We start from the raw sequence: 26,765 nt of genomic DNA, 5'->3' as shown, positions 1-26,765 counted from the left end.
GTTTTTTTTTGTTTTTTTTTAGGGGGTGTTTGTTTTGGTTTGCTTTGTTTTGATTGTTTGTTTGAAGCAGGATAACTCAAATGGTTAAGTTATTTCAATTACATTTTGTGGAAAAAATGGGCCTTGGGAAAGGAAAGGGGTGATTAGACTTTGAGGGATATCTGGAAGATGCTGACACCAGGTCCTTCCCTAATCTGCTTCTGGTTGGCTGGATGTGACAATGATGTGTATATTAAATGGTCTTTTTTTGTGTCTCTGTCCATGAAATAACAAAAATGCTGTAAATAGACTATATATTGAGTTACATTAAAAGCATGTTTTAATTCCTTACTGGTACTAGTTCTGAATTCACTTTTACTGAGCTATATAACCTTCCAGTGTTAATGCGGGTTTTTGCTTATGACACAGACAAGAGACCAAATAGTTTTATGTCAAATCACCTTGTTGTTGATGTCAACACCCAGTCTCAAATCAATATTTTTCTTCCTACACTCCTGGTTTTCATGTACATGACTCCTTTAAGCGTACACGCACCTATTTTAGGAAGCCTCCGAGAAGGGGCATTGTATGCCAGATGCTATTTTCACATGGCAGGTATTTGGACCAGGCCTCCAGATCCACTCATTCAGCGCTGGCTTACCTGAGATTAACTGTTCTCCTGGTTGAGCCTGGCAGCATTATCGGCCCACTGCTGAATGGATGTGAAGCCGAAAAGCTGCCTGTTGAAGTGCTGAAGGACAGAAAATATACCCAGCCGTTCATCCAGAGGTGATGTAGTGGTTAGACCCCTAGCTTGGGAACTATATGTGGCCTCGCTAGTTTAAGAATGAATCCGATGAGAGCCTTTCTCAAGTTTCCATCTCAACTGTCTCAAAACTATTTCAGGAATAATCTAGGAAACTCATCTCTAGAAATGTGCTTCCTGTGATTGTGCTCAATAAAAAAGTCACAAGCTGCATGAATGGATTCCTTTAATATATTCCTAACTGTGATATGCAAAAGGTATCCTCTGTGATTTAGAAGCACATAAATGACCTCAGTACATCCTGACATTTCATAAATGCTGCAACACAGAGTAAAACCCCAGTGAGTCTTAGATGAACGTGTGACTGCTTTGCAGTTAACAGGAAATAACATGAACATAAAACACTTTTCCAAAAATTTAATGGTATATTTCTCCTTTGACTGGTAGAAAATGCTGCCGGTGTTTATCTTCAAAGGAAAAGACTATGTCCTTAAAAAACAACAATGGTGCATAAACTAGCATTTGCTGCAGTATTACTTTACTAAAATGGAAGAGAGATGTGGGAAAGCAGATATAAAATGACCCTTAAGGGTGATGGTGACTTTGTGGCTTATACATCTATTGTTTCCTTTTCTCACATCTCTGAGGCTAGTTTCCTATGATGCTCTGCTGGCCCAACATCTGCTTCTCTGTTGCATTTTTGTCATCCTGGAACATTTCCAAGGTTTTGTGTCATCTTTATTCTTTTTTTTTTTGTCAGTGGCTCTTTTCAGCTACTTTTTGTAAACTGTAATTTTCTATGATGCACAAAATCACAGCCAATAGTTTAATTTAGCAAAGTCAAATTGAGGGTTGTCTAACTTTTCCATGTTAAATTCAAAATGCTGGTGTGCCTCTCACTCTGACCTGTGCATTTGTGCATGGCTTGATATATGTGTGTGTTTCTGTGTATCTGTGCTTGTTATGTTTTGAAGGGAAGTCTGCAGGCTTGGGGATGACCCTTAATCACTGTCAGCTGGGAAATAATTGCAAGTCTTGCATTCCTGACAGAAACCCGCAGAATAAGCCATAACCCTCATTGTTGTTGCATGCGAAACAGCGCCTAACCTACAGGCAGACTCTGTGGATGCCCAGTTTGGAGGAGGCATCACAGTGCATTGTTTATACATGTATAACGCTGTATTTATCACTCTTTATAAAAAGGATTTGTTTCACATAAGAGAGTTGCCATTCTCTCAGGGGTATCTGCAGAGTGTAACACAGCATGGCAGAAAGTAAACACCAATCTTCCCATTGTCTCCATAAAACTCCATAGGGAGGTTTAGTTGAGAAGAAGACCCTTACTCTGCCTTGGCATTTTGTAAGCATAATCCTCTTTCAGCCTGACTTCAATCATGGCTAAGTTAAGCGGGTCATAAGAGTGATCACGATAACCACAGGGCTAACTTTGTAGGAGAAGTCAAAGCTTATCCTCCGCCTCTTTAGCATCTGAGAGTTCTCCTTTAAAGTGAATTTTAAGAATAACATCTTCACTGTGGAGGAAGAGCAGATGGATAGCTTTGCTCGGTCAGGACTGATGCCTGTCCATACTCCCCAGGCTACAGAGTTTTAGGGAAATCCTCAGAGATGGGATTTGTCAATAAGGAGAATTCTTGATGTGTTTTATTTTAGATATTTTTAGTTTTTACTTTTTGACTCTCTGCCCACTTGGTTGAAGCGCTTCTATACCCAGAGGGTTTCCTGCATTCAAATCTAACATTTTAACACAAATAAATGTTCCAGATCATATCTTCTTTCAAGTGCTTTTTCTCAACGCCGTAAATACATTGATCAACACGTTACTACTGTGTCATATCTTCTGAATTTGTCTCTGCATAGGAGTAGTTGAAATTAATAATGGAAATTAATTATGGATGATTAACTGTTGTGGAAAATATTTTTGAGCCAAACTTATTAAAATTTTCATTTTCAGCTCCATTACTGACAGAAACATGTACTTTAAAATATTTTACATGCTTAAATCATGTATAACCTGTATAAAATGTGGCACAAAAAGAATGAACTCTTCTGAATTAACTGAGAAAACTAAACCCAATCACTCAAAAAATTAGAAAAACCTCGAAATGGACGAAAAAAATCCTGAGTCCATTATTGGGAATAGTGTTAACAAATCAGATCAACGCCCTCGTACATTGATTGCTCTGGTCTCGTCCTGTCCTCGTTTTCAACAGCTGCTGCCACACACACACACACACACTCGTGCGCGCGCGCGTACACACACACACACACACACACATACAAAAACGCACACACACCCTGGCTGAAGAGTCGCGCAGCAGTCTCTGTTGCGCACGGAGAGCAGGTCGGAGAGGAGCGGAACGCACTGCGTTTTTCGGGACTTCTCGTCACACAAAACGCGCCGGAATATTTTTGGATGAACGTCAAATAATTCTACTATGTACAACGTCGCAGTTGTACGGCTTTTGGATGTGTATTTCGTCGCGCTTTCTGCTTGAGATCGACTGATACTTTTGGGAATCTATTGCGAGCAATCTGTCATCGGCGCTTTCGCTATCCGACTTGGAATCCTATGAGCGGAGCTCATGCTTGACAAAGATCCACTGTGTTCTCTCAAGGAGTCCGAATAATTAACAACAGAACTTAAGTGAAGTAAAAGAACCTGAATTTTCATACAATTTCCATAACGTATCGCCGAATTTTCTCTCGAGATACGGGCGAAAAATCGCGCCTGTCAAGATTTTTTTGTTCCAGCAGGTATTCCGTGTCCCGAATTTTCCCAATGTCTAAGCTTGGAAGAGTCGTTTTGTCTTCCAATTGGATATAACCTCAATACAGGCTTTTGAATATCTGAATGAATTTGTGTTCCAGTCTGGTTGATTTGGATATCCTCCACGACCGATCTCAGCCCGTTTGGACTCGGTAAGGTTAGATGAAATTCCACGATGCTTTTTGTGCTTTTAGTGTTTTCTCTATAATAATACGCGGCAACGACAATCACAAAAATACATATTTCTTATATAAATATCCCATTGCAGTGACTCATCATGGTTACTATCCATGTTCATTGTTAGGATTTTTCCCTCTCAGCCCGTCACCGCCGGTGGCAGGCGCATTTTCCCTTCCTACGACGCGCACTGCAAGAAATCAAACCAAAACTAAGCTAACGTCTGGCAGAGGTATGAATATTATCCGAACTTATTTGACCCAATTTTATTTTTATATAGGTTTAGGTCACGTCCGCGTTTCCATTATAGTATTTGGAAATTTTTCACGCTGCACAGGTGACTATAGATGAAGTTACGCGAAGAATGGCGGGTGTGTCGGAAACAAATAAATAGCCTATCTTGTCTGCACAGAAGTTTAATTCTTTTATTTTTAAAACATCTGGAAAATGTCCCGTTTAAATTACTTTCTTTATGTGGAGGATCACTGCCTGTGTATCACACGCTCCTTTCTAACTTAAATACGTAAGTGTCCGCAAGGCCATAGTCTTGGGGGTTTTTTTTTCTTTTTTTAATAACTCGGTGAGATATTGACGAGGGTTTTTTTTTAATCCACATCCCAGGAAATTAACACAACATGAGCCTGTCCCGTGTCTGAGTTACACAACCTCGGGAGGAGCTATTTAATTAGGCGTTCTCCCCCCATCGCGCCCAAGAATCTCAGCCATCAAGGTCAGACTTGGATCACATGTCGCCTGTTAATATTAGTTCATCTCTGTGCCCTCTTAATGAAACATGTCTGCTACTTTGGCGTCTCTCCCACAGCAGACAAGCGTATAGGATGCATATATAGGATTCACAACCCTTAAGAAGAATAGATTATAATATCCTATAATAATCCTAGAAATGTTCAAACGCGTGTCCGGGTTGTCAGCTTTCCTGATTTGTCCTACTTTGCACTCTCCCGGGTGTTACCATAAATGTATATAAAGAATTATCACTTCTTTGTTCAATAAACTGCCGTCCGTTCGTCTAATATATATTTTACGTCTTTCAGTCCCACTTCAATAAACAGCCTTGCCAGTAAATGCTGCAAATAGTTTCCATATCGTTGTGGCATTTTACACATAATCATTGGCATCCATCTGTCCTGATTATGTATTTGATTTCATAAGAACTCATCTATTTAAAGATGTTAAAGTTCAGTTGTCGGTTGAAGGAGTGAGTTCCATTCTGAAAGTACATCCAGAATGAATTAAAGTGTACTTTTTGTATTAGATTATATTTTTCATGCTCTATTCTCTTTATTTGGAAAAAAGAAGCCTTTTACTATGGTATGTTATTTCAGTGGTTTTGATCAATAATTAGTTTGAAAAAAATCATGTTAAATAGTTGAAATTATTTCTGAGAATTTTTTTATTATTTAATCGTATTCCTATTTTTCTATTTGCTAAACATCCCAAGCAGTTTCCCCTCATGAGACGGAGAGACATGGATCTCTGGCCTCATTGTAATTCTGACCAAACACTCATCTCTCACTGGACTCAAATCTCCAAACAGACGTGAAAATGTCATTTTGTTCTCGTCAGGGCCGTACGTCTCTAGTAGTATAACTGATGCGGTCAGTACTTAAGTCGCAATGAAATATTCTCAGTCCATTATCCATTCTTATTGCCTGTTAATTTTGCATGTCTTTGAGTTGTAGCGTACATGACATTGTAACACCAATCAATCTCAGCCCCGTCCTTCCACCACCTACATATTAAAATATGTATCTGCCTCCATTCGCCTTCACCTATCTGTTATCTACTGCAGATGGGGCTCTGGAATTAGCTTGCAAAAAACCTCTCTTATCCCTATCTTCAAAAACCCATTTATCTCTAGCGGAAAGCTGATAAGAGACAGGCCTGCTTGGCAAATGTGATAAGAGGGTGAAAAATCCTCCAGCTATTTGTAATGTAAGAGTTCAGGCAGATCACAGCTAGGGAAGACATGACAAACCCAGCATCATGAGACTAATGCCTTGCGCCCCCTGAAGCCAGGATACGAGATAGAAGAAAAATAAAGATTTATTCCAGATCTGTGCATGAAACTGGAAAAAATGGTTCGAGAAAATAAGCAAGCAATCAGATGCAACACCAACGTCTCGGTATTTGCAGCATGCCTTTCAATATTATCTGTATTGTAAAGTTGGTCTCCTGGCTGCAAAAGTATTCTGAACAGTGTTGTGTGGCCTTGAATTTGAAGCAATTTTTAAAATAATACAGCTTGGAACAAAGCTGTAAAGTCAGTATGTTGTTAATGTATTTAGGGTTAAAGCTGTGCTCAGGGAAGACTGTGTTCTCACAAAATTGTAAATCCCAACTGGAACCTGTCTCAAATGTGGGGCAAATCCAAATTGGCTTGTACTCAGAGACTAAAGCCGCCCTCTGTGTTTTACTCCAAGAAATATAGAAGTGAGTTGTGTTGCAGCATTGCAAAACAGGGTATAACTCATTCCATCTACCAGATAAGGTCAGCAAAGCTCCAGCATTACTCTTGATGGTGTTCTCTCCCTCTTTGCTTGTTCCCTTCTGATTTTCTGCACAGGAGGCAGGTTCAACCCTTGTCTCTCAATATAGCTGGAAAGAGTGTCTCACATCTGATTTTTCTAGATCCACTGGCGCAAGTTCAGCTTCAGTACATGTTATGTTTAATATTATTTTCTGTGCAAATACAGGGATTGCACTAAAACTAGAAGGGTACACAAACTGCAGTTGTTGTTGTTGTGAATCTGGCACCTAATTCACGACCAGAAAAGCAAGCAGTTCTCCCAGTCACAAACTTATGGGCCACAGGAGATGTGGATTGTTCCGAGGACATGTCATTACTGTACAACAGATGACACATAGCATGTGATGTTATTCATACTTCAAGGACACTCCCTGAGTTCCACCACTTGTGGGTCCACAGTGGGAGATGGAGAATTTATGCTTGTCCCTGTGGCACTTGGATCTACATCTTAATCCTGACAGGGGACTTGCCATAAAACACTCTCTACACCAAAAGCAGGGGGAGACTCAATAGAGGAGAAAGCTGCTGTGGAGCGAAGCGTTTGGCAGGACTGTCTTTTAATGCGCATTGCAGAGATGTCTCTGTTTTTAACATTTTAGTTATAAATAAGGCCGAGGCCTTCGCAAGGCCATCGGCTGTAAAGGGACAGAGAGGTGTTGTCAAAACAAAATAAATTCATTCTCCCGTTTTTATTGCAAGGCAAAGCTGGTGGTGTTATTAACTGCACTGGACAGCAGGCGATTTATGTGTGGGTCCAAATGGAAGTGACCAGTGACCTTTCCTTTGGCGTTAGCTGGCTCTCAGACTGCCAGACAATGGACTGCTTCTACAATAAGCCTCAGCTCTTTGTCTCTCATCTTTTCATATGTGATGTTATTTCCTAAATGTGAATTCACTCAGGGACCTGAGGCTTTTGCCTCTGCTATTGTTTTTTTTTTTTTGTCATTTTTTTTCTCCTCTCAGCTCAAAATGTCAACCTGTGTACTGCACAAAGGAGCCATCCAAGATCTTTTGAATACCTCCGGGTGATAGTGAAGTCATATGTTGGCCAGTCAGTAAGTGGTTGATGTGTGTTTCGACCTCTGAGCTGAATCTGGCGTGTGACTCAGTACCTGTGAGGCAGGGTGAAAGTTGAGCGGGTCACAGTGTGTCAGCCACAGGGCTGTTACAGCCATTCTTCTATGATATTGTTATTTTTGACTATGAAGTCCATCTTTACTTCAAACAGATGCTAAATACCGTACATATTTCAAAGGAGCTTTGCCTTTAATCCCCTAGACTATCTGCAATTAAGCATTGACAGCTGTGTATAGCGCAGTTCATGATCTAATAGGAGACGTGACAAACAAGAAGGCCTTTGATTCTCAGCTACTGTGCAGCTCGCTTGCTGGGCCCCATCTCAAGGAGAGGTGGAGACACTTGAGTGAATTCCCCTTCTATTGAAGCTGCCCAGGTCAACCTGTAATTCTGGCATCCGGCCAGTTCCTCACCTTCAGCTCACATGTCTCTCTTGCTATCTCCCCTCACGATTTCCAAGTAATTCTTCCCCATGTGCAGGTTGGGTCTTTTGTTACCTTTATGAGGCGTAATTAAATGTGCACGGCGTTGCACAGTGTTTGAGCAGGAACCCCAGGCGTGCCATTAGCCAGATGTGGCTGCTCAATCCTTAATGATAGAGGAACAGAGGCGGAGGAGACAAGCCCAGGAGTCCTTCATCACGCCATCCCGAGGTGTCGTGTGGGCCTAATTGCCCAATCGTTTTGTGCACCATACGAGCCCTCATGACATTTAGATTCACGCATTCATTATGTAGTCTCCCAGAGCTGCCTCGAGCGGTGGTGTTCATGTATAACTGGAGGAGGATTGTACACTGTAGCTAGGCTTTTAGCCAGAAAGTATGATTCATGAAGACTTCTTCATACTGTTGTTTTGAACATTACACACAGGTAGTGGGGTGATGTACTGTGTAATGCACTGCATTAACAGTTTACAGTGTCTGACTGGAGAGGGTTTCATTGTCATGTACTGTCATCATGAGAGACTGTGAGAGGGATAAGTGGCAGATTTCAGCATGCAGCTGCTGTTAAAAATCACCATTTTGCACATCAGTACAAATGTGTGTACAAATTGTCTTTAGTTTTGGATCATTAAGTGTAGAGGTTGTTGAGTTCCGTCAGTCCATGTTACAACAGATGATGCACGTGTCCTTTGAAGAGAGGCCAACCAATAGAGTTAAGAAGCCACTTTTCTTGAAAACAACCTGCTTGTCTGTTTCTGCCCGGGGGCTCTGAGAGTGCTCAGGGATCAACCTGACAAACGCTGACTCATCGGCTCACAGTTGCACAGTATTTCCTTCCAGCCTTACCTCGGATCTTACCATTGAAAGGTCTCATATTTTCTCCTAAGCCCTTTCACTCGCAGTGTATTAAAACCTATATCCCACTCCACCTCTGTCTACATCTTTTAATCCACCCCACAAGTTTTGCCTCCTTAGTAAGCAGAATTGAGTCAGGAGCTTTAATTAGATGCATCTTCTTCACAATCCGGATGTGTCGGGTGGTCCACACACAGCCTGGGGAGCGTTCGGTGTAAATGGGCCTACATGCTAAACATACGGCACCCTCACTGGAAAGCAGGCCTCTTCGTTAGTGAGGAACTGACGAGCTGCCGCTCACATTTGGGTAATTAACACCGCCGCAGATTGTGGAACAGCTGTGCAATTTAGCACTGTGGCAACACCAGTGAGTCAAGAGAGACTGCAAACAGAGGACAGTTATGATGTAGATTCATAGTGCACCTCACTCAGACCTCATCCAAACTCTCTCCAGTGGCCAAACATAATGTATATCCCCAGATATTTGGTGGGGTGGCCTGACACATTATTTGAATAACATCAATAAAGGGCATTTAAGATGAGTCTTTATGTAAAAACAACAGAAAACTATATTTGCAATATGCTTGAAGGCCGTGTTTGCCATAAACAACAAACTGATCAGATGTTTTGCGAGATAGATGTCGCGTCGCTGCATCTATGTTCTGTTTCAACGGACAATTTTAGCAAGGTTTTGGGGCCAGTCATCAGCCTTTTCTGCCATTATGGCAGATAGATGGACCATGTGCAGAAATGCTCTGCACTTTCTCTCCATGTAATTTAAGTCGCTTTTCATCTTTCCTTTCTTGGCAGTGCCTGGCTTGCCCCCACAAAACCAAATTATATGTGAGAAGTAATTAAAACATCATGGTCTCCTTTTTGTTTCTTTTTGATTATAGTTAATGTGTACCATTCCGTCGTTCACTTTTATTTGCCTTGTTTTTTCATCCCCACTGATCCACAACATCTGGTTTTGGGTTTAACCATCGAGGAGTGGTGAGAGTGTGGGGGGGAAATTGCTGGTACACATGCAGTTTAAGCTTGGAGTTTTTCTCTCTTGGTTTCTACCTTACTATTACTGAAAAACACAAATATCCTGGGATGTTTGGCATGCTGTCAAGTTGCGTGCATTAAATGGTGACAAGCAAAACAAGTTGTTTTCAAAGTAATGAAGGAAACTTGTATATATGTAATATTGCTAGTTTACATTTATGCCATTATATACTTTTAATTTTCCATGCAATAGTAACTAAAGCATGAATAAAGCACTCTTGAAATGTGGAGCTGTGTGGTTATGTGTATGTCTTGTAGGTCTGAGCCATGTTGTCTCATCTCTCTCCTCACCCTGTCCTATCAAGTGTCAGTGACAGTGACATGCCCAGTGCTGTCAGCAGGCCATGTCCTGGCTCCATGCTCTGTCAGAGACTGAATGGAGAGAGCCCAGGGAACTTGTTAAATTTCTGCTAAGCAAGGCAATGCTGACTTTGACAAGAGACATTTCCTTCCAATCTCCTCAGGTCCTCTACCGCCATCATCAACCACAACTCAGTGAGCGAACAGGGCAATGGAGGCCATGCTACGATAATAATGTGAAAAATGTCTGTGTTCAGTAATGCCAGGTGATGGCAAACGGACAGGCAGGCAGCCAGCTCCTGCAATGTATTCTGGGTGACTGGGCCAAGCCCCTGCAGGGCTGTCATTTATTTATCTATCTGCAGTGTCTTGAGAGGTGAGGAAAGAAAACATGGCAGAGCCTTTACTCCAGAGGGAGCTGGCCCACTCTTGAGGGATCGAAAATATAATTGGGCTGCTCTGACTCTTGGCAATAGCACCAATCAGACATTCCTCCCTCCCCCCTTCACCCACCGCTGTTGCTTCCAGACATGGCTGAGGAGATGAGGCAGTGCTGGCCTTTCAGGCCCAGAGCAGGGACAACCACAAACAAGACTTGTCACTTGTGCTTACAGTGGCATTTATTTGATCGGAGGAGGTTTTTCCTCTTACCCTCCCCCCAGTCCTTTCCTCTGTGTGCTTCCAATGCCTCTCTTTCCTTGGCTTTGTCTGTAATGTGGAAACCTGAATGCAGCTTGGCTGGGGCTACCCATGGCTACTGCTATGCCACGCAAACGACTTTGCTGGGAGGGACAGGCCACCTGTTAGTGACAGGGTGGGGGTCAAGCTGACAGAACAGATGTATCTGTCAAAGAAACGGGTTACATTCCTTCCCAGAGAGAGAAGTGCGAGGTCAGAGAAATATTTCCTCTGCCCCGTGGCTTCTGTTCCATTGCCCCTTAATTTCTCCCGTTGTAACACTGTTACAACGGCATTGCTATTTTGGTACCAATTGCCAAGCAAACTATTTTGCCTAAACTATTTTACCTATTTTTCTATGTCCAAATGCATGTGCGATTGTGCTTCTCAGTGACAATCGTGGTTGATATTGTAGCTAAATCACTGATGTCTGTCAGCACATCTGTCTCTGTTGCTTTTATTGAGTATGGAAGAATTGATCTGTGGTGGCTGCAGCGGCACAGTAAAAGAAGATATTACTTCCCTGTGCTGGCATCCAGCCAGACCCCTGTCAATCATAGATGTAGGTGACGCCCTAGGCAAGTTATGATTATTTAGAAAGTTGTTAAAAGGTTTCAGCCAGGCATACCAGTCTGCAATTACATGAAGGTGGGTGGCATGGAGTGGGATGCCACAGAGGTTCAAAAGACCAGCTGGAAAAGCCCTGCTGTGATGCACCTGAGAATGTTTAAAAGACATTATCACCAGTAACAATAAACAGATCTGGTAAAATATGCTAGTCTTGACCTGCAGCAGCATGTATTCTGTTTGCAATGGCTTAGGATCCTTCACCAACTGCTCTATAACCAATATGTTGGGGAATAACATAACACTTGTCATCATCCTACTATAAAGTCTCTCAGCATTTAACAGTCGAATCGAGCTTTCTCTTCTAAATAAATCTGTAAAAGCATTGGGAGAAGAAAATGAAAGGAATTGTTAATGTTCTTCAATGAATCCTCCATCAAGCTTTGGCTGACTCTAATGGTCACCTTTTTCAATGAGGAGTCAGTTGAAATTGGCCTTTACTGTCTAACCATGCACATCATGTTTAATACCAAACATAAAATGCAAAAAAGGCCTTTTTATCTGTCTTCTGCATGAATGAAATGCAGTAAATATGCCCTGGACCCTAGCTGAGCTGAGGCAAGAATTCTCTCAAATATGAGAGAAGGCTGCAGGACCACATACCTGACTGACTGGACTTCACTTGCTTGCATGGTTCTTGCTTAAATGCAGCAATTCCGTGGATGAGACACTCGGGCTCTGAAGAAGACATCCGTTTTGAAAATGCAGACAACTCAATGATTAACTGGTGGTATAATATTGTAATTGTCAGGTTTGTTTTAATGACGGGTGATTGCTTGCTTATTAAGGCAATCCTGTACTGTGGTAATGAGCACTTTAACCATGCTACACTGAAAATCAATCCAGTGCATTACGTACACATAAGGATGTTAGCGGAGCAAACATACAGGAAGTAAAACTGATTGGCTCCCAGAAGTGGCTTGGTGTCCCTCTTTGCTTATTCAATCCGCTCCCAATGAAAACAAAGCTTTTAACAACCACTAAGATATTAATTATTTACATCATGAACAAGACCAGAAAAGGGTACCAGTGCTTGAGGGAATATTGTATGCTTGTTGTTTTTACTTTCCTCTTGAATAATTTACAGAGTTGCATGTAAGACAAAGTTGCATTCGCTTGCTTCAGTATATTTTAATTCAGAGCAAATTGATGCTATGCGTACACTTAGCGTAGCCAACAACTCTTAGTCATCATCTCTGTTGCTATTGCTCATGGAGTTGCTCCAGCAATGAAAACACATCAATACGTTTTCCTCACCCCGCCCTTCTTTTTCGTCCAGGAATTTGCGTTTAGATGGGTGCCAGATCAAATTCTTCCACAGGTGCTATGTTATTATCTGAGATAACAGCTGGTTAGTTTAGGCAGAGTTCAGGGCTCATAAAAGAAGATCACAAAGTAGACAATTACAACCCATCAGGTTGTTATTATTGTGCAATTATTGGAAATGTAGGTCACCATAAGCATTTGGTAATGATGAACTCACCTTAAGGTTAATCAAGTAAGGCTCCAATCAACCAGAGTGGCTCTCATTACTCTATACATATTAATAGCTGCAGTAAACATGACTTTGAATCAAAATGCAATTTATGATTAATCTTGATCAATTTAAGTTATGCCCACTACTAGCATGGCCTTTGTCAAGGTCAGGTCACAGTGTGGTATCCTGGAATGTTGTCGCACAGTGATTGTAAAGTGGACAGCCATAAGCTCTTTCGCATGGTCCCTGCAGTTGTCATGTTGGTGTTAAGCTACTTTGTGCTGAACTCCTTTGAGATACAGTTAGCTTAACGCTCCCAGCGATCGGGTACAGCGAAAAACCTCCTGCCACATTCCACTCATGTATCATCAAGGGTATTCATACATGCCTGCTCACCAGATATTAAGATGCACATCTGGACTATCGGTGACAGAAGGGCTCGAGTGCTATGCCATGTTACAAGAAAGATTTGTGTGTTGGGGTCCATGTCCTATATTAAATTCCTCCTATAATCTCAGAACACATCTCAGTCGACCCAGTAACAGAGTAAATCGCAGCTGCAGCATATATCCAGCACAAATAAAATACTAGAAAAAGGGTATCCCCTTGCCTTCTAATAGTAATCTCACCTCTCTGTGTTTATTAGCAAAAGGAAAGTCTGTCCACAGTAAACAATGAACTGGATAATAATGACCTTCAACAACCATCACAAGCCTCCCCCATTCATAAGGGCATCTGAGCAGCAAAGGTATTTGTAAAGGTGACTTCTTGGACTGTGTGTGTCCTGTCTAACCCCACAGCGAAGCCTCGGAGAAGTTTGAGTTGCAGCTGCCAGAAACCTGAGGCCTGATGTCTGCATCAAAAGTAAATTCTACTTAACGTGCCACATCCCTTTCCAACATGGCCTGCAGGCTTAGGAGGTCTGAGGCACCTTTATATAGTGCATACCATGTTTGTTTGTGCTAGCAGGGTGGATAGTGTGTCTTTAAAGTGCTAAAGGGGATGGTATGAGACCAATGGGACATTTGTTAGTAGGTGTCAATCTTTTCCTGCTTCGTTTCCAGTTTTCCAGTCCCTCTCTTGCCACCTACTCCACTCCCCAACTGCCCCTCATTCTTCCGCAGAGCAAGTGTCTCTGTAAATCTGGACTGGCTTTCACGGCTGCAGCAAACTTAAATCAAGATTCCCCAATGAGTTCTCTCATTATTTTATTTTCTTGTTTAGGATAGATGTTACCAAACCAGTGCCAACATCTTCACGCTTCCCCATCACATTGTTCTCTGCTCTCATCAGAGAGCCAAGCTGAAAGGTCAGGGATCATGGGTACGTGGTGCAGGGCTTAGGCTGTTGTGGGATGCAGAATGACTGATGTGAAGCCTACATCAGGCAAGATTGCTGGGTAGCTTTTTGAACACAGAGACAGTCTTTAACTCCCACTCGTATTAGAACAATTTTTATTTGTGTTAGAGGGGAGGTGACTCATATTAATCAAATCACTGGCATAGTATGGGTAAGATCTTCCTCTTGCTGCACATTTTTTCCTCTCATTAAAGGTGTCCGTGCCCAGAGGAGCAAACCAGTGCCCACCACACATTTCCATGTGTTGCCAGCTCTGCCTTTTCCTCCTCTTTGTGTGTTGTCTCTTCGCAGAAGAAATTCACTGTGTGTGGGTTGAGGCAAGGGAAAAGGTCACAGCTTTTTTATCGCTGCATTATTTAAGATCCTGTCGAGTTTGTTTTTATTCCCCCTCTTAGTGAATTCATCGAAGTCAAAAGCACAATACAATCTTAAGAGAGAGGAAGAAAGAAAGAATGTAACTTGTGTTGCCTGAGGTGGGCTATGACTCACCTAGACATTGTTCAGATAGAGTGAAAAGAAAACAAGTCAAATAGGAGTTTCTATTGAGCTTTGCTTAAAGCCACCTTTCTCTTAACAACCTGCAGTGAGAGGTGGTTTGCCTACCAAGCTTGCCTGCAGCTCTCCGCAGGGCGATTATGTCATGGCGGGCCAGTCGGAATGATGTGTATCTCCTGTTAGAAGGCAGCTCTACTGCAGCAAAGGCTCCGACTAGGAATATTATTATCATCTCCTCCAGGATCTTCTCCACAGCAACAACGGTGCCGCATTGTGGGAGCTCTGGAGAAAGCTGTTTTGAAATAATCCGCCTGTCTGTTACCCTGCCTCTCAGACAATAACATCCAGAAAGGCTTTTTTTACTTTCCACCACCCACACTGACAACAGGGTAAAGGCTCTACAACAAAAGGATGATGTGGATATGGGGACAGCTGGTCCCCGTGACCTGTCCTATCATACCTCCGCACAGCAGCCCTAAGGGAGCCAGGATTTGGTTTTGGCTTTTGACCAGCCAATCAGGAAGCAGTGAGCCATGTCTTAAAGAACTATCTGCCATCTTTGCTGCCAAAAAGACTGGAGTGCCAGGAGAAGCCGGAGGTGCTCTGATCTATATCAGGGCAGAGACTAATGATGAACAGCCCACTGATTCCATTGGGAGATTACCTGTGGTTCTTATCGCTGCAAGCACACATTTTGGCGCTAAAAAGGAAAAGAGGCCACGCCCTTTTCATAATCAGCTCTGCTGTGCCGAACAGAGCTACTGGGATCTCCTGCTTTTGTTTTTCTATCTTGCACAGCCGTTATCTCTCCATCTTTCTCCCCCTTTTTTTCTTTCCGTGTCTCAAGCAACACTTAATGTACAATGCTTCTACCACATTGGCCTATATCTCACTCTAAAATAGATACTACTAAATCTCTTTCCTGGTGCCCCCCTATTCCCCTAATTCTGACAATGGAGGAGAGCCACGCATGCTTTTAAAGCACTGAACTCAGATCTGGCATTGCATTAATTGACTTAAATGGATTGCGATGGTCGAGATGATTTGTATGTCGGCTTTTATTGCTGCAATTTAGACTGTGCCTCATTGCATTATGCCACTTAATGAGAGTCCTTTGCTGCCGTTTTGTATCTGCTGGTGTTAACATGCACAGGTTCACTCCACAGGAGGAAGTGGGAATGACTAATGCTAATTTCCTGCTATATTAAGTTGATAATCAAGTGACAGCACTTGCTCTGACTTTGACATTGACATTTTACAAAAAAAAACATTTTTTCTCTCATGTTCTTTGTAGCTCCGTAATCTGTTGAAATTGTGATTTCTCACCTCCTTCATCCATATATCCCCAACCGGCCCACCTCTATCTGTCATCCCCATCCTTTGCAGTGAGTTTGAGCAGATCTGGATCGTCTTCCGTGAAATATACCTTGTCCTTTTCCCTTCATTTCTCCTTATCTGGTTAGTGCTGGCTGTGGGCCTGCTGTGGCTTTGATTTGTGACCATCTCTGTCTGCAACAGCGAGAGACTATAATGCGATGCATGCCTCTGTCCTCTCCCTACTGATGAAACAGGCCCCTGCATTCCCCTGATAGACCGCTAATTTGTGTACTAAACTGACAGGCAGCAGTGATAAGGGCTAGCAACTGCTGCACAGCCAGGGGTGGGAGGAGTGCTGGCGTTGTGGGGTGTGGTAAGCGAGACGAAGGGTAATATTTTACACAAAGCTCAAGCCCCCCTGCTCCTCTTTCAGCATTCATTTCCCCACGTCTGTTGCTAGGGGGAGAGCGGGCAGTAGTTGTCAGACCTGGCCTTCCGTCATAGACGCACATGTATACACACACACATACAGTATATGTGGCGTTGAATATGTCACTCGGAGCTGAGTATAAAGAGGTTTGTGTGTCTTTTGTGTGTGTATGTGTGTGCAAGAAGAGGCCACTCCATTCTACACGGTCACTATGGAATTCATTATCATCTTAATGATGCTCCAGTTGAGGCGGGTATCTGTTAGTTGACAGTTGCGTAGGAGGATTCTTCTCTCTTTCCCGTCCATGCTCTATACCTCATCACACTCGCTGGGGGTTTGCAGTCTTGCTGGCCCACACCTGTTCTGACAAGCAGGCAGTAGCAAGAACGATGGGTGGGAATTAGAGGTAAGGTAGATGATGCCTGTTCCCGCCCTGGGAATGTGTAACACTGCTGCGGCTTATAATAAACGACCACTCGGGAGGTCATTAAGTTTCTAGAACGGTGCGAGGACAAATGCACGGGAAATAATTAATTTGGTGTCTCCCCTTGCAGCCGGGGACATGTGGGCCTACTGCGCATGGCTAATGCAGTGTTTATTCTTAAAGTAGCATTAGCAGACGTCTGTGTTGAAAGCGTGGAAGTAGTTGAGGGCCCCAAGTGTGTACTGATAGAAGTGTTTATCAAAGCTCCTTCTTGGGAAAACAATGTGCTGATTTTCTTACCATGTCAGGACTGATAAGCTTTACATATTATCAGTATTTGGCCTTAAAGCCAGACACAGAAGTAAAACAAATGTACCTATAAATATTTACATGCAGATAAGACTATACTATTTCACAGAACATCCTATGAACGGCACACATTAGGCATGCAGGGGTGTTTGATTTTCATCTGCTAGTAATTATTTTTCTGAACAACTAATCAACTCATAACCTCCTGTTTTTTGTTAATTTTTTTAACCCTCTTGGCTGGTGTAAGCATTAGCGTTACGATCAGCGCCTTACCACTTGTCCGACAACAGTCTGTCAACATAGCATGTACCAAATGACTCAGAACTAAATTGTAATTATAGCCTTTGCAGGCATGAGCCCACAACAAAGCCTCCTGAAAGGTTTCTTTGTTTTCACTACAGCTGTTGTGATAATACAGTCGCCTTGTGCGAAAATGATATGTCTGACATGGAGCATTAAGGCTGTACCTGCTTTTGCTGAGATGGGGGTGACTATTTTGGGAATTGTATCTACTTTTTATTCTAGGGACTGCCTAACCTTGGGCTGAGGTTAGATAAAATTCCTTCCTGTTTGTAGATAATTTGTTCAGGTCCATGGAATGTGGGGCATGTAATAGGAGCTCTTAAATCAAATGTAGATGGACGGCCTGGGGATCGTTTGATATAAAGCAGGGGGCTTGGTTGGTGGAGGTTTATGGGAGCAAAATTGGTCTCTCAGCAGTCTTTACTAAATGAGGTTAATTGAATCTGGGTAATTGCTGACCTTTCTGTCTTGGTGAAATCACAGCCTTAACTGATCAATGCCTTTCATAAATTTATGCCTGAAGGTCGTTCGGTTGATTATACCGCATTCCCTCGCCACCTGCACCACCTCTCTCTGTAGGCCCATTGTGCTTAAATTAAGGAGGGAAGCGTTTTTACACTAAAAGAAAAAAAGCTATTGATATACTGAATTAATTGTCTTGCAGTGTTTTCAAGAAAAAGAGATGTGGACATGGAAAATTTAAAAAGCTTTTCCTTCTTCCTTCATTGCTGTGACAGCAAGTACAAATTCACCTGGCAGTAAATGTCTCAGTTATTGCTAGACAGGGTTTCTGCCTCTCTGCTCTCCCTCTGTGGTTCTGCTGGTGTCTGGAGATTTATACAGCCTATAAGTCATTTGTGTTCAGGGAAGTTGGGGACTTTTTAAAACAAACAGCAGTGTAATTTGTAATTTGGCATCCCCTAAATCTGGGAATTATGGTTCTGCATGTGGCTCTAAGGGGACTTAGCACTCTGATGGTGGGTTTACTGGCCCAGCTCCCTCCATGACCTCCGTCTTTTTCTTTCTCCCCCTCGTTCCATTTACGCCTGCCGAGGAAACGGAAGGATTTCACAGCTGCTGAGAGCTGGGCCCCAACTGGGCCTTATGACCTCCCTTCTGCTTTTTTCCCCCTCCCTCAGTCTCACTCTCTTTTTTCTCCCTCTCTCCAGCAGTCTCTTTCCTCAGGGAGCTCTTGTGTGGCTCAGAGGAAGCTGAATCATAAAGCATGGCTAATGAATAGAATAGGGAAGGAAAGCTGAGGCCTGCTGACAGCCCTCCAGAGAGGAGGCAAGGCCCCCGAAGCCCCAGGCTCAAATAGCAGACGGCCCCTCAAAGGTCAGGCTTCCTGCGGCCCGCTCCGAGGGCTTTTGACTTCCAGGCAATGTGGCTTGAACCCCCCCCCTTCCTTTTTTGTAAAATGGTTACATTTCCCTATTTTCTTTGGAAAGCCTGGCCTTTGAGCCTCTGTTTTTAATGTATCTCTTTTTCTCTATGTACATTTTCCCTCTGTCTCGTCTTTCCCAGTCTGTTTTTAATGGCAGTTAGGGTTGCCTCAACAAAGAGAGTGTGAAGAATTTGTTATACATGACCTCTGCACACCACAACCGCAGGCGGCTCAGACTGCCGGCAGCACAGCCCCATGAAAAAATGTCAACTTGACCAACGAAACCCAGAAAGTTCTACAAAAACAACAGCTTGCCAAATCAGGGTTCTGCTTTAACATTCCTTCTTAAGACATGCTTTTGTAAGCTGACCTTGTAATTGTGGATTATACAACTAACTTATGCAGATTTGGCAGGTGCAAAACACGGCATTAAAACTTAAATATTGGTTATTGATGGTTCTTCGAATATGTTTGGAATATGAAACCGCTCACTGCATGCTCAAAATAAGAGAAGTAAGTCATCTTGGCCAAAGTAAACACAGCGTTTTCTATTCCATTATGCTGGAACATTAGGTCTGTCTCTCTTTTTGGATAACACTCTTGCCATAAAACTTTTTATGGCAAGAGTGTTATAACGTTTTAACCGTTATAGTGAGTTATGACATGACTTATACTGTCTTTTTGCTTTTATAACCCCGTGCCACACTAAGCGAGTCCCTGAGCCAGCTCCCGTGTCCATTTGACAAGCTTAATTTCATTCTGAGACCATATTTTTCTTCCAGGGCCTCCGAGGCCATGTTTCAAGGCTGAGGTTGTGCTGCTGTAGTGCTGAGGCTTGGTACTGGAGCGTTTAATGTCGTCCAAAGCCAACAAAGAGCCTGTGTTGTAGCCTGGCTCCCTGGTTCTGGGAGACTGAAAGAGGGCAATGCACAATGCTCTGGCTTTGCTCTATAGTCTACTGTAAAAGGAGACAGGAAACATCTCCATTCTGTGTTTACCCTCCTTTAAATGTTCCGCTTATCAAGGCAACACTTAAGAGGTGTTATTGATCTCTTCTTACATCTGCCTACCTTACACACAGTGATTGGGCAATGTTTCTGTGGAAGCTATAATTTGTTCAACTCACAATTAAGAACAGTTGCTTATATCTAAAAATGAGCTGTAATAAATAGTAGTAAGTAATTATCATATAATAACGAGATCTGTTCGTCAAGGAACAAATATGCGATCACAGGCTTTAGACAGCGGACTTGAATCAACCAATATGTCTGCCTCATCACCAACAGAGAGTAGACACAACTCAGTCCATCTGCCTTCTGGTTTCTGGGTATGTTTTCTACCTGCATTGTAACATCTGCTGTTTGCGTTGAATGGAAATTGTTGAGAATATCTGTCCGTTCCGTCTTTGCTGTGATTAATACTACAACAAGACATCAAGACAGACAAACACCATAGAGAACAACAACGTGGTGGCTCTGAAGGAGAAATTGGAAGGTTTTGGAGAGGACATCCTCGAAACACTTGTGAAGAACTAACAGGCATGCCAAGGACAGCCATCTGTGTTTACAGAGTCGTTTGCATCTCTTTTCGTCTCTGCCGATTTTGCACTCACTTTGATTCACTGTTCATTCTTTACATATGCTCCCTTTGTGTCGCATAAAATACAAACATGGCAGTTAAGGACACTCGGGCCCTTTTGTTGGAACATATGTTCAACTCTTACAGCTTTTTACAAGCATGCAAAGAGCCCAGATGAGAGGACCTCAAGCATAGGGAAATCATGGCTTTAAACAAAAGCCCCTATATGGGTTGATATCATGGGCTTAAGACTTATCGTCCAAACACACACATTTTCCTACGGTATTTTGCACAATACTAGCTTTTGTGTGGATTTACTGCTTTCTGGTCAGTGTTTCAAACTTTCCCATCTGGCCTGTGAATAAGACTTTTTGTAAAAATATATGGAGTGTGTTCAAGTTATTCTTTCGTGCCAGAATCTACATATCCATTAGAAGTGGAGAGGAAAATACCTCTCAGTGTTTAGTCTAGAAGTCTCCTCTATCACTTCATGGTGAGATGACATTCCCCCTCCAGAGGGTCGAGCTACATTTCACTGCAGTCCACCAGGTTTCCAAAGCTTGCTGTCAGTCACGTCAGCCACATCAGTATCAACTCTTTCTGACCCAATGAACGCTCCTGTTGTTGACAGATCATCTGTTTACTTCAGGTGTTGGCTGATATTGTCTTTGATATTGAATTTGTGAAAAAAGGATATTGCTTTTAGAGAAAAACCCCATTCTATTCATGAGTTATGTTATTTAATTCAAAATATTGCAAAACAAAATGCAATTTCTGTGTGGCGGCTTGTGTGCAGGAGTCTTTGTGTTCTAATGCTGCTCAGACACCTTACTGACTTCCATCTTTGGTAGCATTTCATCTCAGGGTTTTCAGGTGGCACAACAGTGCCACCTAATGTTACCTCATCATGAGGAAACCAGAGAGGATCCATCAGGTGGATGGGGAGGTCTTATTGCCTGGTTGTGGTCTTTTGATTGACCACATGATGCTCTGTGCGTAAGCTGGGCTTATCTTCTGAGCACTTTCTACCACATTTTTGCCTGATGAAGCCTTTTTTTTCTGGTGGGCAGTGTCAGTCTGCTTTTGTTTTTTTTTATGATTAGTCTTAAATCCTGTGCTATTACTGACTCTTTCTTTTCTTTCTTTTCAGGTGTCTGATGTAGGATCAGAGAAGCTTTTTTCTCCTACCACACCCAAAGGTAAGAACCTACTCGGTTTTCTTTCCGTTTCTGCTCTGCTCACACTCTTAACACCAGCACACGGGCTTTGCGAATGAGTCCAAATCTCCCCCGCTCAAACACTGCAGGTCCCATTCAAATTTAAATGTCAGCAGACATTAGCAAGGTCTGGTGACTACATATGAATACATTTTTGCCTGGGTGTGGAATAGAGATTCTTGGATGACCCTGCCAAAGGCTTAGCCCTCCTACATATTGGTTCATTAGAGAGGATTTAGAGCCTTCCTGCCACATGCTCCCACAAATGGGAACTTCCCTCAGGCAATACTGCTGTCTGACAGCAGGCTTGTGCCATAATGGATGCCAAAAGAAAGAGAGAGGAAGAGCTTTGTCAGCCTCGCAGACAACACAGAGTCTGTGGCATTCATATATGCACATGTGTGGATTATAAGACCTTTGCTTTTTTTGCGTTCTTGTATAATTTCAAGTGGTATCAGACTGTTGTGTGTCCACATCCAATCACATATATGAGTCAGTGTATGCCATATGGACATTAAATGTCATCTGTGCCTGCATATTCTCTAAATGCAGTGATGCTTGTCATGCCAGAGTGGGAAAAAGGGTGACAAGTTGTGTATGCATGGAGGCGGAGAGGAGGTGGGAAGGGAGGAGAGGCAGGATCAGCCTACGAGTGATGGATGGCAGCATGCACACCACGTCCCCTTAGGGCATGAACCAGGAAGCAGTGCCATTAACACAAACAGGGTGGGGAAGGAGTTGGAAGCACAGAGCAGTGTGAGCTGTGACCACATGAAAGGGTTTGGGGGAAAATTTCTACAGGACAGACCAGACACAGTTAATCTAGCATAAAGTTTGTTTTCCTTGTTTTGTAAAATGCATCACTCAAACTTAATTGTACATCATTTATGTAATTGACCTGTAGTTAATGTAGAAAAAAGTCTTTTATGCGCATTTGTGGTCATCTTTAATTTGGAACATCACAATTCTCCGAGAATAATTAGCCTCAGTTATATATAACCTCAGGTACATTCTGTTCATCTCCACACCAGACCGTGTGCTGTGAAAGCCAGATTCTCTTCCAACAATATATTGCTTGGATTAGCACAGTAGCTTTAACAGCTCAGAGGTAAAACATGGCCGGCAAGGAGGAGAGAAACCAGGCCTGTTGGCTGTGTGATGTGGATGACCTGTGACCAACGTCTGCCTTGTGAAACTAGCATTCATGATAACAACGACTTCCAGACTTCTATGGTTTAGAGAACAACTGGACCACGTCCAAGTCCATCCATTCTCTGCCTGGCTGCTGATGTTGTCAACTGTCAGGATGTTGACTTATTTTCCCTGCATGTCTACATAGAACATGGCTGAATATAAATATACTTCACCATGAGGAATCGCGAGCAAGGGTGCATGAACAGGCATAGCTGTTATCTCACACTCATCCGCGCAGTCAAACTCGTCATCTGGCAGATGAAGGCTTCTGTGGATCTTGCTAATGTGCACGCAGGGATGAGGATTAGGTCCCCAGCATTACCAAATCCAGATAATCCAATCAACGTCTCTCCTGATTGTCACACAGATCAACTAGATCCTGTTTGGAAGGAGAGTAATGTGGAAGAAGGTTGCCAGATTAGAATTGGGGATAAAAAGGGTGCAAAAAAATCAGTAGTGTAATGAAGTGATATAGCGACTATGAGGAAGACGTTATCAAGCTGCAATCGCCCCCTCCAGCTGCCCCTCTTCTCCCAGTCCCATGTTGACGTTTTTTGCTTTAATGGATTCCGGGACAGTGTTTGTTTTTGACCCAGACTAGTTTTTTTTCTTCTGTCTGGCTTGTATCTGTAATGCAGAGCAGCCCACAGGCTGTTTTCTCCTGGTTTAGAATGTGCAGTATGTGTCCCATTACCAATCTCACTCGTGGTCCTTTGGGACCAATGGAAAGCCTGCTTTCCTCTGATCACCAAGTCTGTCAACTCATTGACTGGGAGACAGACCAATGCACTGCACATACCCACAAACATTATGGCACACATAAATATGTAACACTGTGATGATGTTGGGCTTCTACATCTCTCTAGGTAATGACTTGTTTCATTTACGTCTTCCAAGATTTTAAACGTTCCGCTCCCCTCTGAACTTTATTTTGGTGAGCAGTTACGGGTATAAACAGTTGAGGTCAAGTCCAAATTGCACACAGCCCTGCAGTCTGTCATGTTAATGAAACGGTTCAGGATTAACAGAAGAGAGAAAAGACCAACATGGTAATCAACGACATCAAAGCACTGTAATTATGCAAAACCCGGACACCCCTTGCCGTCCTTCTCACATATTTACTTTTCATCATCTGTGTGTTGTTAGTCTGTTGACAACCTACTATAGATGCAGGGTGACAGAGTCATAGTTTTGGCATTAAAGCTACAAACACTTTGGATTCTGATACCCTAGAGCTACCACAGGTTCTTCTGGATGTCTGTCTGTGTTGGTGGTTTTGAGGTAGGAAGGTGCAGCAAAGGGCAGGAATTATCTAACAGTTATTGGTTTTTGTTTATTTTCTTGTCTTAATCCTCCTGCAAATTATCGATTTTCTGGAGGATGGCAGGTTTAAGTAAAAACACTACGAAAAACCCATGCTGCACTCAGAGCTTCTCTTATTGAATCTGCTGTTGTCATTTGCTGGAAGGCAGATGAGAAGATAAATGTAGCTACCTCCACAGTGCACGGAGAAACGCACTCACTGGTAGGATTTTTCCTAACATTTCAAAATGTTTCACCTACGGAAATGGAGGGGAGCCATCACCAAGCTGTCACCTGCGAGAGATGTCTGAGAGGAAGGCTGCAGAGTCTGCAGTGACTGTGTTGGATATGGGGTTGAGACCAATAGGTCTTCTTCTCCTTTCGGCTTTTCCCTTCAGGGGTTGCCACAACGAATCAGTTACCTCTATCTAACCCTGTCTTCTGCATCCTCTTCTCTTACACCAACTACCTTCATGTCCTCTTTCACTACATCCATAAACTTCTTTGGTCTTCCTCTAGGCCTCCTGCCTGGCAGTTCAAAAGTTGGCATCCTTTTACCGTTACATTCGCTGTCTCTCCTCCAAACCATCTCATTCTGGCCCCTCTGACGTTATCTCTAAAACCTCTAACATGTGCTGTCCCTCTGATGTACTCATTCCTGATCCTATCCTTCCTGGTCACTCCCAAAGAGAACCTCAGCATCTCATCTCTGCTACCTCCATCTCTGTCTCCTGTCTTTTCCTCAGTGACACCGTCTGTAGACCAAAAAAACATTGCTTGTCTCACCACAGTTTTTTTCACCTTTCCTTTCATTTTAGCTGAAACTCTTCTATCACACATCACACCTGATACTTTTCTCCACCCGTTCCATCCTACCTGTACACGCTTCTTCCCCTCTTTTCCACACTCTCCATTGCTCTGGACTATTGACCCTGATTAATTAAAATCCTCCACCTTCTTGATCTCTTCTCCCTGTAACCTCACTCTTCCACTTGGGTCCCTTTCATTCACTAACATGTACTCTGTCTTACTGTGGCTAACCTCCACCTGTTCCCTGCTCGCACTGCAGATCACAATGTCATCTGCAAACATCATAGTCCATGGAAAATCCTGTCTAACCTCGTCTGTTAGCCTGTCCATCACCATAGGGATGCAGTCCCACCTCCACCTTGAACTCCTCTGTCACACCTACACCACTGTCTTATAGTCCTCATATATCTGCACCGCTCTAACATACTTCTGCCACTCCAGACTTCCTCATACAATACCACAATTCCTCTCTGGGCACCCTGTCATAAACTTTCTCCAGATCTACAAAAACACAGTGCAGCTCCCTCTGGCCTTCTCTGTACTTCTCTATCAACATCTTCAAAGCAAATACTGCATCTGTAGTACCCTTTTTTTGGCGTGAAACCATGCTGCTGCTCACAGATGCTCAATTCTGCCCTTAGTCTAGCTTCAACTACCCTTTCCCAGAACTTCATTGGATGGCTCATCAGCTTTATCCCTCTGTAGTTGCCACAACTCTGCACATCTCCCTTGTTCTTAAAAATGGGCACCAGCACACTTTTCCATTCCTCAGGCATCTTCTCACTATCCAATAGGTATAGTCTAAGAAATGTTTTTCACTGCACCGTTGCTCTCTGAAGCTCTGTTGTCCTAGATATTGGCTGCAACGGTGAACTTGTATGGTGCATGCTCTGCCAGACTAACCTCGGGCTTCTTGGGATTGCAAGAGAAAGATTGGTGGAAAACCCATTTCTGAAGTGGATTTTTACCCTTGTAATCCTGATTAATTTTGACCCGTTGTGCTCATTTTAAACAGAGCATTACAGTAAGCGTGAACACAGCTAGCTCTGGGGCGAAACCAGGAGCTTAGCGGCTTTGGGAGGCTTAGCTGCAGATGGCATTTTAAGCCGGACTTAATAAATTGTTTCCATTAAACTTACCGGCCCACACATACTGGATTAGACCAGTTGAACAAAGGAAGGAGAGAGCGTGCAGACGAAGAAGAGGGGGAGAAAGCACTGCACAACTCCCATCTTGCACATCTGACTCTGTTAACATCTCTCTGTGGCCACATAAAAGGTGAAGACGGGGTTACAGTTGTGTAGAGGGAGACTGAGGCTTTTGGACTTGAACGCAAAATCCACCCGCTATGGTCCTACTGCTCGTCAGGGATGTCGGACCAATTTGCTTAATTGACACAGAAGTAAACAAACAAAAACTCCATAAACCATTTAGCTTGGCTGTGGATTTAAGGCTTATCTGCTATCTGTTTATATATAAACATATAACCGATGCTGTCGCCGAAGGATTTAGGATCTACCCATACCCTTGTTTTATTTTCTATGGATTTCTTTTATTTATATATCAACCTGCCATTGTGAGAAATCAATTCCTTATGGTAGAACCCCGCCTCTCCCCTCTTCTTTTCACAGCCCGCCTCCACCAAATCTCCTTCCCCCATCAGCTCATTGCTCTCTCCCTAAGCTCTCATTATGTGCTACACAGTCCAGGGTCCCTGTGTCGAATCACTAATCAACCACCATGTCTGCAGGCCTGCTCTCTCAATAGGTGCTGAGTGGCCTTTGTTCCACCGCTGCTGTTTGCTGCATGTCAATAAAAGAGCTATAGCCTCCTCCTCCTCCTCCTCCTCCTCCTCCTCCTCCTCCTCCTCCTCCTC

General features: G+C 43.0%; 1 protein-coding gene across 15 annotated transcripts in view; it reads left to right on the top strand.

Annotated features, from left to right (window-relative positions):
• fbrsl1 (fibrosin-like 1) overlaps window positions 1-26,765 on the top strand; it is a 346,529-nt gene that overhangs the window by 284,164 nt on the left and 35,600 nt on the right. For all 15 annotated transcript variants that reach the window (XM_068311270.1, XM_068311263.1, XM_068311262.1 and 12 more), the window contains one exon: window positions 21,517-21,565. In XM_068311270.1, coding sequence (XP_068167371.1) covers window positions 21,517-21,565 — 49 coding nt within the window. The remainder of the gene's footprint in view (window positions 1-21,516; window positions 21,566-26,765) is intronic.

Source organism: Antennarius striatus, chromosome 3, assembly GCF_040054535.1.
Source record: "Antennarius striatus isolate MH-2024 chromosome 3, ASM4005453v1, whole genome shotgun sequence".
Taxonomy (NCBI): domain Eukaryota; kingdom Metazoa; phylum Chordata; class Actinopteri; order Lophiiformes; family Antennariidae; genus Antennarius; species Antennarius striatus.
This window is presented reverse-complemented; position numbering and strand designations above follow the sequence as displayed.